The 12951-nt window shown below is 38.2% G+C and overlaps 1 protein-coding gene across 3 annotated transcripts in view; it reads left to right on the top strand.

The window, feature by feature from the left end:
* The window catches only part of ELP2 (elongator acetyltransferase complex subunit 2), a 44013-nt gene that overhangs the window by 15033 nt on the left and 16029 nt on the right, over positions 1-12951 (top strand). For all 3 annotated transcript variants that reach the window (XM_067699315.1, XM_067699314.1, XM_067699316.1), the window contains 9 exons: positions 358-453; positions 1513-1613; positions 1801-1932; positions 5357-5506; positions 8316-8504; positions 10837-10906; positions 11435-11530; positions 11686-11743; positions 12356-12428. In XM_067699315.1, coding sequence (XP_067555416.1) covers positions 358-453; positions 1513-1613; positions 1801-1932; positions 5357-5506; positions 8316-8504; positions 10837-10906; positions 11435-11530; positions 11686-11743; positions 12356-12428 — 965 coding nt within the window. The remainder of the gene's footprint in view (positions 1-357; positions 454-1512; positions 1614-1800; positions 1933-5356; positions 5507-8315; positions 8505-10836; positions 10907-11434; positions 11531-11685; positions 11744-12355; positions 12429-12951) is intronic.

The following is a 12951-nucleotide window of genomic DNA, read 5'->3' as shown; positions in this document are numbered from 1 at the left end:
TGGCAGTGAAAGTGTGGAGTCCCACTGACTGGACCGCCAGGGAATTCCCTGTTTTTGTTTTTTAATTGCAGTGTAAGAGTATCCCTGAAAATTTAAAATAGAACATATTCCTTAATTTTTATGGTGACTAGGTAGTGAAAATGTAAAAAAAATTTATATATCTTTAGAACTTTTTTCTCCTGTAGTTATGAACAGTGGGTAAAGTTAATGAAATTTAGAATGAATGCTTTTTGTTGCAAATAAATCATGTTCTGTTCTGATTTTTTTTCTTTGGATGTAATTGTACAACTGAGCTGGTTTTGAAAATGTTATTTTTAGAAGAGCTTTGTGGAAAGAATCCTTTTGTTGTTGTTACAGGTATTAAAATAGCATTTGCAGTTACTCTGGAGACTGTGCTGGCTGGTCATGAAAACTGGGTAAATGCAGTTCATTGGCAGCCTTCATTTTACAAAGGTAGGAAGAAAAACATACACAAAGCTGTCATTTCAGTACAATCTCACTTACAGAATTTTAAGCTGAACAAATGAAGTAGAGGATATTTTTTGAGTGTAATTAGAAATATCAACTATAAGACAGTTTCAAGTTGGCAAAGTGTAATACTGCAGCCCTGTTCTGCTAGACACTCAATTCTGTTGAAAATTGTATTTCTAAGAGGGAAAAGTATGCTTCCTGCCATGATGCCATAACTGCCATATGCCTTTTAACTTTTTTTCTTTAAAGTTTTTACCTAGTCCTTATGGGATTTAAGAGAAGTTAACTTTCAAGCCAGCTTCACTGGAACCTTTACCCTTGGAAATATAAAGTTGGTAATACCAAGATACATCATTTATGAAAAAGTAAAGACTTCCCACTCTTTCTTTTGCCCTTAACTTCTGTTTACGGAGTGACGACTGATGCTGGGGTGTAGAGGTGCGCACGGCAGCAGCCTCATGTTCTTCCCCCAGCCCCTTCCCCAAGACAACAATAGAGAATAGCAATAATTAATGCTCAGGTAACACCATCCAGCTTTTATTATATTATGCTATATTTGCTGCAGTTAAAAAAAGATAAATTAAATATTATAGAAACTGGGGAATCCCTGTATAGTTTTTCCTGCACCTTTTCCCCTTCATCCTTCCCTTGAGGCTGAATTCAGTGTATATTATTCCCATGCATATTTTTATACTTTTACTGCACATTTGTGTAACCATAAACAGTATTGTTTTACAGCTATTAAAACTTGATATCAATATGCCTTTGTCCTCATACGACCTTTTTAGCTTAACATGGTTTGGATTCATGTAACTCTAATTTACTTATTTTTATTGCAGTATAACATTTCATTGTCTAAATATTACCACAATTTGTTTATCTGGTCTTCTACTGATAGACTTTTGTGTTGTTTCCAATGTTTTGCTATTGCAGTGCAACAGTGAATGTTCTTATAGTACCCATGTTGTGTTTTTCTGGTAATCTACAAACAGGATGCTTGTTGATCACCTAAAGGCATTAGTTTTTTTTTTTTTTCTTTAGATGGTGTTCTGCAACAGCCAGTGAGATTGTTGTCTGCCTCAATGGATAAAACCATGATTCTTTGGGCTCCAGATGAAGAGTCAGGCGTTTGGCTGGAACAGGTAAAATGTGAATACTTAAGGAACAGAAAACTGGGTTTATTAGACAATAAATCCCAAGTCTGTATTCCTAGAGCTGCAAATATTTGCTCTCTGTGTACGTTAAATAAGTGAGAACATAATCTCTGGAATGAGTGATTTCTGTTGTGAGAAATTGGTTCTGAATTGTTTTTCGTCTATTGTTGAATAGGTTCGAGTAGGAGAAGTAGGTGGCAATACCCTGGGATTTTATGATTGCCAGTTCAGTGAAGATGGCTCCATGATCATTGCTCATGCTTTCCACGGGGCACTGCACCTTTGGAAACAGAATGCCACTAACCCAGTAAGAAAAGTGCTTTTAAATCATTTCTGATTAGATAAAGTGAATCCTACGTGAAACCTAGGAAAACAGTGTTGTTTTACGTATAACACTCTACAGAAGCATAGTAGAGGCATTTAAGTTCAGGTGACATCACTTCTTTATGTAAATTTATTCTGTAGTTATATTAGTTAAGAAACTCATGCTTTTCTATGAATAAAATTCAGTTGTCCAGCATTGTTGAGATACTGAAATTTGCAGGTAGGTAAACTTACGTAAGGGAAGTTTAAGCTGTATAAATTTTAAGCTCTCCATTAAAGCTATATACATTTTGTGGTAGGAGTTTTTCCTAAAATGTATAATTTCTTTGTCTTTTTTAAAATTAATTTTCTTTTTTCTTTTTTAATTAATTAATTTATTTTTGGTTGTGTTGGATCTTCGTTGCTGTGCACAGGCTTTCTCTAGTTGCTGCGAGTGGGGGCTACTCTTCGTTGTGGTGCACGGGCTTCTCATTGCGGTGGCTTCTCTTGTTGTGGAGTACGGGCTCTAGGCACGCAGGCTTCAGTAGTTGTGGCTCACGGGCTCAGTAGTTGTGGCTCACAGGCTCTAGAGTGCAGGCTCAGTAGTTGTGGTGCACGTGCTTAGTTGCTCCGTGGCATGTGGGATCTTCCCGGACCAGGGCTCGAACCCATGTCCCCTGCATTGGCAGGTAGATTCTTAACCACTGCGCCACCAGGGAAGTCCCTCTTTGTCTTCTTAAAAATAACATAATTTGATTATTTTCCTGTTGGATAGCTAGGTACTCCATTGATAATTATTGAATGAATGACTGACACAAGGGCATTAGAAGCACCTGTTATTTTATGACAGAATATATTAATTCTCTCAGGGGCTCTTGATATGTGTAATTCTAAATAGTCCTCCGAATATTGGGCTGTTCTAGATCTTATAGTTTTTAGTCTCTTCTCAGAGAGGGGTAATCTTCCTCTAATCATTTAGCTGCCTCTCAGCATTATTCCAATCTCTTCTTTCTAATTTGCTTCTGATCTGCTTTTTTGGGTTTGGGGAAATGAGATAGCAGGAAAAGTGGGTAGGAGCACACGGATCTTGGCCCTAGCACTTACTAGCTGTGTTTTTGAGGTCATTACTGAACTTTTGTCTCAGGTTCCTCATCAGTAAAATGTGGACAGTAATAGCACCTACTCAGAGGATTTTTATTATACTAAAATGAATTAATATTGGTATAGTATGAGAAGTAGGGCCTGGTACATACTGGGTACTATATATTTTAAATAAATAAATCAAAGAAGTCAGAACATAGAGCAAAATGTGAGTTAGCAGATTTTGAATGTGCATCTAATGGCTCCCCTTACAAAGTAAAAATTCATGGAGCCCCAGTGGTGCAATTGGTTAGTGTGTGGTACTTAAGTACAAATTCATGGATTTGCATGACCTTTATTTTGTGGGCTTTGTAATAGTTGTGTCAGGTAGGAGGATTTGAATTCTCAGTATAGGGAGTGATTTACTTTTCCCTTGTATCTTCGATTTGGAGTTGATCTTTAAGACTGTTTTTACTGTTAAATGAACCAGGGAACCATTGGCTATGACACTTGTAAATAAGATATTTTTTAGGATAAATGTAATTTTGTTCTTTTTTTTTACTTTATTTTTGGCTGTGTTGGGTCTTCGTAGCTGCGTGCGGGCTTTCTCTAGTTGTGGCTCGCGGGGGCTACTCTTCATTGTGGTGTGCAGGCCTTCTCACTATGGTGGCTTCTCTTGTTGCAGAGCATGGGCCCTAGAGCGCGGGCTTTGGTAGTTGTGGCTTGCGGGCTCTAGAGCGCAGGCTCAATAGTTGTGGTGCACGGGCTTAGTTGCTCCGTGGCATGTGGGATCTTCCTGGACCAGGATTCGAACCTGTGTCCTCTGCATTGGCAGGCGGATTCTCAACCACTGCACCACCAGGGAAGTCCCTTAATTTTGTTCAGAGCTCCTTTGAGCTGTATTTCAGCTGGTCTTCAGAGGGCCTTCATAGAAAAAAGCATCAGTTAAGTAGGGAGAAACTCAAACCAGAGGACAGAATTTCACTGTACTTTTGCTTGTAACTTGACTTCATATTTATAATAGCTATTTACCAAGTATTTAGGGTGATTTTTTATAGACTTTTGTTTATTTTAAATATTTTTTTTTGCTTTTTGATGAGGACCGATTTTAAAGTCTTTCATTGAATTTGTTACAATATTGCTTCTGTTTTATGGTTTGGTTTTTTGGCTGAGAGGCGTGTGGGATCTTAGCTCCCCGACCGGAGATCAAACCCGCACTCCCTGCATTGGAAGGTGAAGTCTTAACCACTGGACCGCCAGGGAAGTCCCTAGACTTTATTTTTTAGAGAAATTTTAGGTTTACAGAAAAACTGAGTAGAAAATGCAGAGTTCCCATTTTCCCCTTCCCCCCACACATGCACAGCCTCCTCCATTGTCAGCATCCCACACCAGAGTGGAAATTTATTGTAATCAGGGGTGATTTCTAAAAACAAACACTGCCCTTTAGGACTGTACCCATAGTCAAAAGTGCTGCACTTTGTTCAGAACTTTTTGGAACCTCCCATTAGTGCTAACTTTAGAATCAATTTTTATGTCACAGAAGAAATTAACAGCATTTCTTTGTTCCAGCCTATTTATGTTTTTGACCAGAAAATAATATAGCTTAGCTGACCATATTAATCAGACTTGGCTTTGAATGACCTTTTAGCTATTTATACAAATATAATTTTCCTCTAAAGTTCAAGTTTTACCACCACTTGAGTTTTTGAAAAAGATGCTCTGTGGACCAGGCATATGACATTTTCTGTATTTCATTTCACTGTTTGTTTATGTGGTTGCTGATGCAGGTTCCCTCAGGAGGTGGACTAACTATGTTTGATTTAACCTCTGTCCTCTACACCTACAGCTCTTTTCACTTAATAAAGAAAGTTGGTCAGGCACACAGAATCTACAGACTCACATTACACAGTGCTCTACTATTTAGTTTGACAGGTAAATACTCACATAGTATCTAGTATGGGCCAGCCTTGTACAAATATAGATTCATCTAATTCTTGTAACAAACGTATGATCTAGGTAGCTCTTTTACAGAAGGGTTAATTGAGGCACAAAGAGGTTAGGCAGTGTTCTAGGAGGCAGTCATAAATGATGAATGGAGGGGACTTTCCCAAGGTTACTGCTTTGAAGGACACAACGCATGCTTGAATGTTTAAGTTCTAATATATTGATACTTGACTGGAAAACAGATCCTATTACTTTAAGTTCCCATCTTGTTTACTTAGCTCTTCACCTTGCTTGGGGGCTAAGGTCTTTCCCATATCAGACCTGAGGAATGAAGGCATTATCAGGTTTAATTTTGAGTGGTGGTCTTTGATCATTTTGATGTGTCATGAGCACTTTCATTGCAGAGAGAGTGGACTCCAGAGATTGTTATTTCAGGACACTTTGATGGTGTCCAAGACCTAACATGGGATCCAGAAGGAGAATTTATCATTACTGTTGGTAACGACCAGACAACTCGACTTTTTGCTCCATGGAAGAGAAAAGACCAATCACAGGTAAAATGTCTTCCTACTTGACTGATCCACTTTACAAAACATCCATGAGCACATGAAAAGTGGAACAGCAACATTAGCCATTAGGGAAATGCAGATTAAATCCATGATGAGATGCCACTACACACCCTCTAGAATGGCTAAGGTATAAAATACTGACAATAGCAAGTGGTTGTAAGGATGCCGAGTGACCGGATCTTTCTTACATTGCTAATGGGAATGCAAAATGGTATAGCCAGTCTGGAAAACGATTTCGTATTTTCTTAAAAACTGAAGCATTCCAAAGAAGACATACAGATGGCCAACAGACCCATGAAAAGATGCTCAGCATCACTAATCATCAGGGAAATGCAAATCAAAACCACAATGAGTTACCACCTCACACCTGTCAGAATGGCCATCATCAAATAGATAACAAATAATGACTGTTGGCCAGGAGGTGGAGAATAGGAGTCCTCCTGCACTGTTGGTGGGAATGTAAGTTTGGTGCAGCCACTGTGGAAAATGTTATTGAGGTTTCTCAGAATATTAAAAATAGAACCACCCCATGATCTAGCAGTCTCACTTCTGGGTATTTACTTGAAGAAAACAAAAACACTAATTAGAAAAAATATATTCACCTCTTTGTTTATTGAAGCGTTATTTATAATAGCCAAGATATGGAAGCAGCTAAGTGTCCATTGATGAGTAGATGAAGAAGATGTGGTATATAGGCAATGGAATATTACTCAGCTATTAAAAAAATGAAGTCTGAAATATATGCACAACTGAGTCACTTTGCTGTACAGCAGAAATTAATACAACATTGTAGATCAACTACTTCAATAAAATTAAAAAATAAAAAATTTTTAAAAATGGAAAAAAAAATGAAGTCTTGCCATTTATCACAACATGGATCTGGAGGATATTGTGCTGAGTGAAATAAGTCAGATAGAGAAAGACAAATACCTTATGATCTAATATGTGGAGTCTAAAAAACAAAACAAACAAACAAAGTGAAAACAGACTTATAGATGCAAAGAAAAAAAACGGGTGTTTGCCAGAGGTTTGAAGCCAGGTGAAATAGGTGAAGGGATTAAGAGGCACAAACTTCCAGTTATAAATAAGTCACAAGAGTGTGATATACAGCATAAGGAATATGGTGAATAATGCTGTAATAACTTTGTATGGGGACAGGTGGTTACTAGACTTACCATGGTTGACGATTTTGTAATGTATTTAAATGTCGAGTCACTATGTTACACACCTGAAACTAACATAACACTACATTTTATTTCAACTGTATTTCAGTTAAAGGAAACTTAAGCATTCACATATTCTTTGTAATTCAAACAATTAAAATGTTAGCTGTCAAAATGTGTTTACTTCAGTTCCACATAAAAGTTCTCATGATACCTTGTAATTTTAGATTTAACTCATTAGGAAACACTGACAAGGGAATTCCCTGATGGTCCAATGGCTGAGACTCTGTATTTTCACTGCCGAGGGCTCGGGTTTGGGTTCGGTCCCTGGTCAAGGAACTAGGATTCCACAGACCGCGTGGCGCAGCCAAAAAAAGAAAGAAACACTATCAAGTCTGAAGTAAAAGCTAATTTCTAACATCATATAGTGTTAAATAATAGTGGTCGAGGCCAGTTTTTGTTCAAGGAACTTTTCAGGCTTGGCCCTGAGCTTTAAAAAACCGCAATAAAACTTTACCACTGATAAACCATTGAACTGTATACTCAGAGAAACTATAGTCAGCTTCAGTTTCTGATAAAAATTCATGGAACTGACTCTGGGTCAGTCTATGAAGCTAATGAAATTGGCCACTGACATTTCTGCTTCAGCAGCATGTGGTAGATTAAAATTGGTAGAGTTGAGGACATTGGGAACAACACTATAGTCAAGTAAAAAACAAGGCAAATAATTTTGGAGTGGTTTTCTGTGGCTCTTGGTAATTTGTTATCAGTATAACTCAGTTGTTGTTTATTCATGATCCTTTAAAAAAAAATCAATAAATCAGACTTTACCAAAATGTGAAATTCTGCTCTTTGAAAGACATTGTCAGGAGAATGAGAAGTCACAAACTGGGAGAAAGTATTTATAAAACACATACCTGATAAAGATTTTTATCTAGAGTATATAAAGAATTTTTTGGAACTCAGTAATAAGAAAACAATCCATTTTTTAAAAAGGGGCAAAAGATGTTTATCCAAAGAAGATGTATGGATGGAAAATAAGAACAGGAAAAGATTCTCAATACCATTAGTCATTAGGGAAATGCACATTAAAGCTACAATGAGATACCATGGCACCCCTATTAGAATGATTACAGTTGAAAGGCTGACTGCACTAGTGTTGATGAGGGAGGGTGTGGGCAGCTGGATCTCTCATACACTGCTGGTGGGATTCTAAACTGGACAGCCACTTTGGGACATCATTTGGCAGTTTCTTAAAAATTTAAATATACATCCACATCATCCAGTTATTATACCCATAGGTAATATTTACCCAAGAGAAATATATTCATGCAAAGACTTAATACACGAAAATTTGTGACTTTTTCTAGTAAGACAAAAACTGGAAAACAACCCAAATGTCTGTAAGTAGGTGAATAGATCAACAAGTTGTGGTATAGCTGTACAAGGGAATACTACTCAGCAATAAAAAGTATTGATCTGTTGATAAACAGAACAACTTGGATGAATCTGCCCCATGGTCACATTTCCATGGCATAATGAATGATTTTGTGTCTGGTATTTTGCTTGTTGAAAAGAATTCAGTTTTTGAAACGTGTGATCATTTTTGTTTATCTTATTTTGATACCCAGGTGACCTGGCATGAAATTGCAAGGCCTCAGATACATGGATATGACCTGAAATGTTTGGCAATGATCAGTAGGTTTCAGTTTGTATCTGGAGCGGATGAAAAAGTTCTTCGAGTATTTTCTGCACCTCGAATTTTTGTGGAAAATTTTTGTGCCATTACGGGCCAGTCACTGAATCACGTACTTTGTAATGTGAGTATTCCTCTAAATGTTTTAACTAGATCTAGTTAACCCTTCATATAAAATTTTAGGGCTTCCCTGGTGGTGCAGTGGTTGAGAGTCCGCCTGCCGATGCAGGGGACACGGGATCATGTCCTGGTCCGGGAAGATCCCACATGCCGCGGAGCAGCTGGGCCCGTGAGCCATGGCTGCTGAGCCTGCGCGTCCGGAGCCTGTGCTCTGCAACGGGAGAGGCCTGCGTACCGGAAAAAAAAAAAAAAAAAAAGAAAATTTTAGAAAGTTTCACTTAAGGCTGTAAATGGAGTATATGGGTAGAAAGAAAGTCAAATCATTTTATTATTGGCTTGACAAACTTTTGTGTGCACTGTGGCAGGCAGTAATTTAAATATTAATATAAGAAATTTTGTAACAGTTAAGCCCAAGAGACTGTAAAGAATTAAAATGTTAAATTAAGGCACGAATACTCTGCGTCTTCACTGTGCTTGGTAACTACGATAAAACAAAGCATAATAGATGGGTCATATTTTCAAGGAGATTACCATCTAGATGTAGATTAGGGGTAGTGGACAATGGAACTAATGTACCTGTAATTATTAGATGAAACCAGTTAATTGCTAAATCTTGTGACTAAAGTAATTTTCATAGGAGGAAGTGGTCGCTGTAGTAGAGTAATGAGAAAATGGGGCTTCATTTGAGTTTTGAAAGGGTAAGTTTTTATTAATGTTTGTTTATACCCCCTTTCTACAAAAGATTTGAGCACTTACAAAAATACATAGGTTATAAACATTATAAAGTAACCAGTTATGAAGGAAGGGAAAGTAAGTAGGAAGGTAGTTGTGTTACACAGAAGTGCACGTCATACAGTCCGTTGCAGTACTTAGAGTTGGGTCATGAATTTGCTTCTGATCTTGAAAAGGATGAGTACAGTTTTGATAGGCAGATGGAAGGACAGAGAGCAGTGGGGTGGCCAGAGCTGCTTGAATGAAGAGTATATAGAGGGAAATGGAGGGGCTGGGGCAAAGTCAAATGGTGGAGGATCTTGGGAGGCAGGCATAGTTCAGACTCTGGTACCAGCGGAGGTCCCTAAACAAAGAAAGTGATGAAAAGCACTTTGGGGCGAAGAGTTATGTGGGAGCAGGATACCTTTGAGCCCAGAGACTTTGAAGGCAGGGACACTAGCACCAGTCTGGGTAAGACTGGAGAAGAAAGTAAGAGTCATTTTAAAAGAAATGTCCAACTATGTTTCTTGGAGTGTATCATGGGCGCCTCAGGCCACAGGCTCTCTTGATTAGGTAAAGGAGATGAAAGATTCTGTTATGCTGTTTCTAATGCTAATGGACAGTGGAACAAGATCAAAAGGGAGGCCTCGACTGGTTATTATACCGTGCTGAGCATATGGTGGTGGAGGGCAAGTTGGTTTGAGGATCTGACAATTCTAGGGATTGAAATGTGGTTTTAGGATTCCATAAGAGGCTAGTCCCAGGTGTATATTCAATTCTGTGTCCTAAGATACAGGAATCCTGTAGACTGGAAAGCCTCTTGCTGCTTTTTGGGTTTGTTCCCATACTAAATGTTGGGATATATAGGAATGCCTCTTATTGCTTTTTTCCATGGTGTTTTATTTTTCTTGTTTTCTAAAATAAAGCATCCTGCATTTCAGGTACCTATTCTTGGTGATGGTTTAAATTCCCATAGCTCATGTTTGTGTTCAGTTCCAGCCCCTGTATTAAAATTTAAATTGTAAGAAATGCTCTTAGCTTATGGACATGTGCCAATTTTGATGGTTAGCATTTGTTTCATATGTAATAATTTAATTGATATTGTAGGATATAAGCAGATTATTGCCACTTCAAAGGGCACTCTGTTACAAGGTTTTAAAGTATTCAAAATTTTAAATATGTTTAATGAAAATGCTATGTGCCTTCCTGGGAAACGTGTGTTTATATGAGCATCACCAGGGATGTGCCTGTGAGACTCTTGGAAATAAAGCTCCAGGCCTTCCATTCTCAGCCCATTCTTTGCTAGAAGCCAGCACAGTGCTTTCCTTGTCACACCCTGACACCCATTGAGCTGTCAGGGTTCGATGAGCTTGTGGATGAGAGGATGCCCGACTTTATGGATTGGGTTGGGGCTGGGGATTAGCTGGAGCCTCTCTGCTGGAGAGTGATTGCTTAGTATTGCATCTCTCAGTGCAGGAAATGGAAGTGTGGGCAGATATCTACACAGAATGGTAAAATGGTCTTTACACTGCTTCTCAGCATTTGTGAGCATAACATTTTTTAATAGTGACTGAGGTGACAGTAACTTTTAGCATTTAAAACACGTATCATACTTTTTATTCCAGCAAGATGGTGATCTTCCAGAAGGAGCTACCGTCCCTGCTTTGGGATTATCAAATAAAGCTGTCTTTCAGGGTAAGGCTTTCATCTCCAAAATTACTGAACCTATAGTGGTGCTTAAAACCTAGTTACACATTTGTATATTATGTACCTAATGTTCATTACAGGTGATTTATTATTTTTAAAAATCACAGTACATGCATCTCTCTTCTATCAGCTATTTCATGGTAACTACTCTGTGTACACGTGCAGACCCTGAAATAGGTGCTGCTTTTACAAAGAGTATTTCATGGAGCACTCACAACCACAGATGCTAATGTGGATAGCTTGAAAAATGTGTTCCACAGTTTAAAAAGTTTGGGAAGCATTAGGTCAAAGGAAAAGGAAGGAATCTATGGAATTGACCAGTGCTCTAAGGAGCGCATTTGGAAAATACCAGAGTAGTGGAAATACCCTTGGCTTTGCCATCACGCGGATACAGCGTTGAATTACACTGCCTTCAGGTACCACTATTTTCTAACTAGTGGCCTTAATATTGGGACATGTCCAGGAGACATAAAGTTGGTGACTACATTCATGATGTTGATGTTTGTTTTAAACTAGGAGATATAGCTTCTCAGCCTTCTGATGAAGAGGAGCTGTTAACTAGTAGTGGTTTCGAATATCACCAGGTGGCCTTTCAACCCTCCATACTTACTGGTAAGAAAAGGCAAAAAGATGGTTCGCTAGAATCATTAGTACAGTACACATAGTGTGGGGTCTGTCACCACTGACCTAAATAAGTGCTGCAGAATTCACTTGTTTATCTGCATGAAAGTGGAAAAATTAATTGCAGTGCTATAAATTTATTGTAGAACCTCCCACTGAGGATCATCTTCTGCAAAATACTTTGTGGCCTGAAGTTCAAAAACTGTAAGTTAAATTGTACTTAGCTCTTTAGTCTGATTCGATCGTAACTTGTGATGCCCCCTTCCTAACCAATTTGATTTTCTCCTTTGCTTTCCTCTTACCTACATTTTCCCTCCTGCTGTAAACATCTCTTGATGGCCTTCATAAGGGGTGAAAATCAAACTTCACATAGATATTTATATTGCTATGTATTATATTTACTAGATTTATTGGTCGTGATTTTTAAAGTAGAGTCATAACACTATTTTTTTTCCTTTTTAAAAAAAATTTTAAGTTTTGTTATTCTCTTGGTCTTTTTTTTCCTACAGTGTTTCCCTATCAGGACCTTTCTATGGTTTGTTATTTATGGTAGTGGCTGGCTGGCGGTGAAAACTTGTATTTTAATCTAGTTGTTTGAATAAGTTGTATTACTACTAGGAAGTAGGCATTTTTCTCCAGTCTCTGCTTTTACCCCAAATATTTACCAGACAAAAGTACAATGTTTCTTAAAAGAACTGTGTGCTAGCTGGAGAGATTGATTTCTTCTCTCATTTAAAAATTTTGCAGCACAAGAATAGGTACATTTACTAATTACCTACTTATAGGGGTCATCCATTTTCTCTTTTTAAATTTTAGATACGGACATGGTTATGAAATATTTTGTGTTGCTTGTAGCAATTCAAAGACACTGCTTGCCTCAGCTTGTAAGGTAGGGCATTTTACTTTTTTATTCTACTTGGTCACAGGTTATTTGAGTCATCAGGCTCCTGCAAGCTTAGTAATGATGGAGGCAGAATTTGACATGAAAGGCCACAGGTGCCTGATTTTTCTGAATCTTGCTTTCTCAGTCTCTTTTCCATTCTGTCCCATCAGAAGCTTGCAGTTGCCTTTTAAATCTGTTTCAGCTGCACATTTTTGTTCTTAAATACTTGGTTTGAGCCAATTTATGCCCCTACTCAGAAACTATTTAATCAGGTATCTTAAAATGAGAGCTAAAAATGTGGTAGCATAAATTTTTAGTAATGGGAGTCCAGGAGACAGAGGGGAATGAGAAGGTGAAACCCTGCACCATGTATGCCATCTGACCATCTCTTGAGGACACTGTGGGTGCTGACCTAAGTGAGTAGAGTCCCTTGGCCCTTGCCACGGTGAGGCAGGATGGTGGCCAGCTCAGTGAGCCACCAGCACGTGACACTGCGGAATAGTGCATCTCAGACATCTGCCTGGGAGAA

The sequence above is a fragment of the Pseudorca crassidens genome, chromosome 12 (genome assembly GCF_039906515.1).
Source record: "Pseudorca crassidens isolate mPseCra1 chromosome 12, mPseCra1.hap1, whole genome shotgun sequence".
NCBI classification, from domain to species: Eukaryota; Metazoa; Chordata; class Mammalia; order Artiodactyla; family Delphinidae; genus Pseudorca; species Pseudorca crassidens.
Note: the sequence above shows the minus strand (reverse complement) of the source record. Positions and strands in the feature narration are given on the sequence as shown.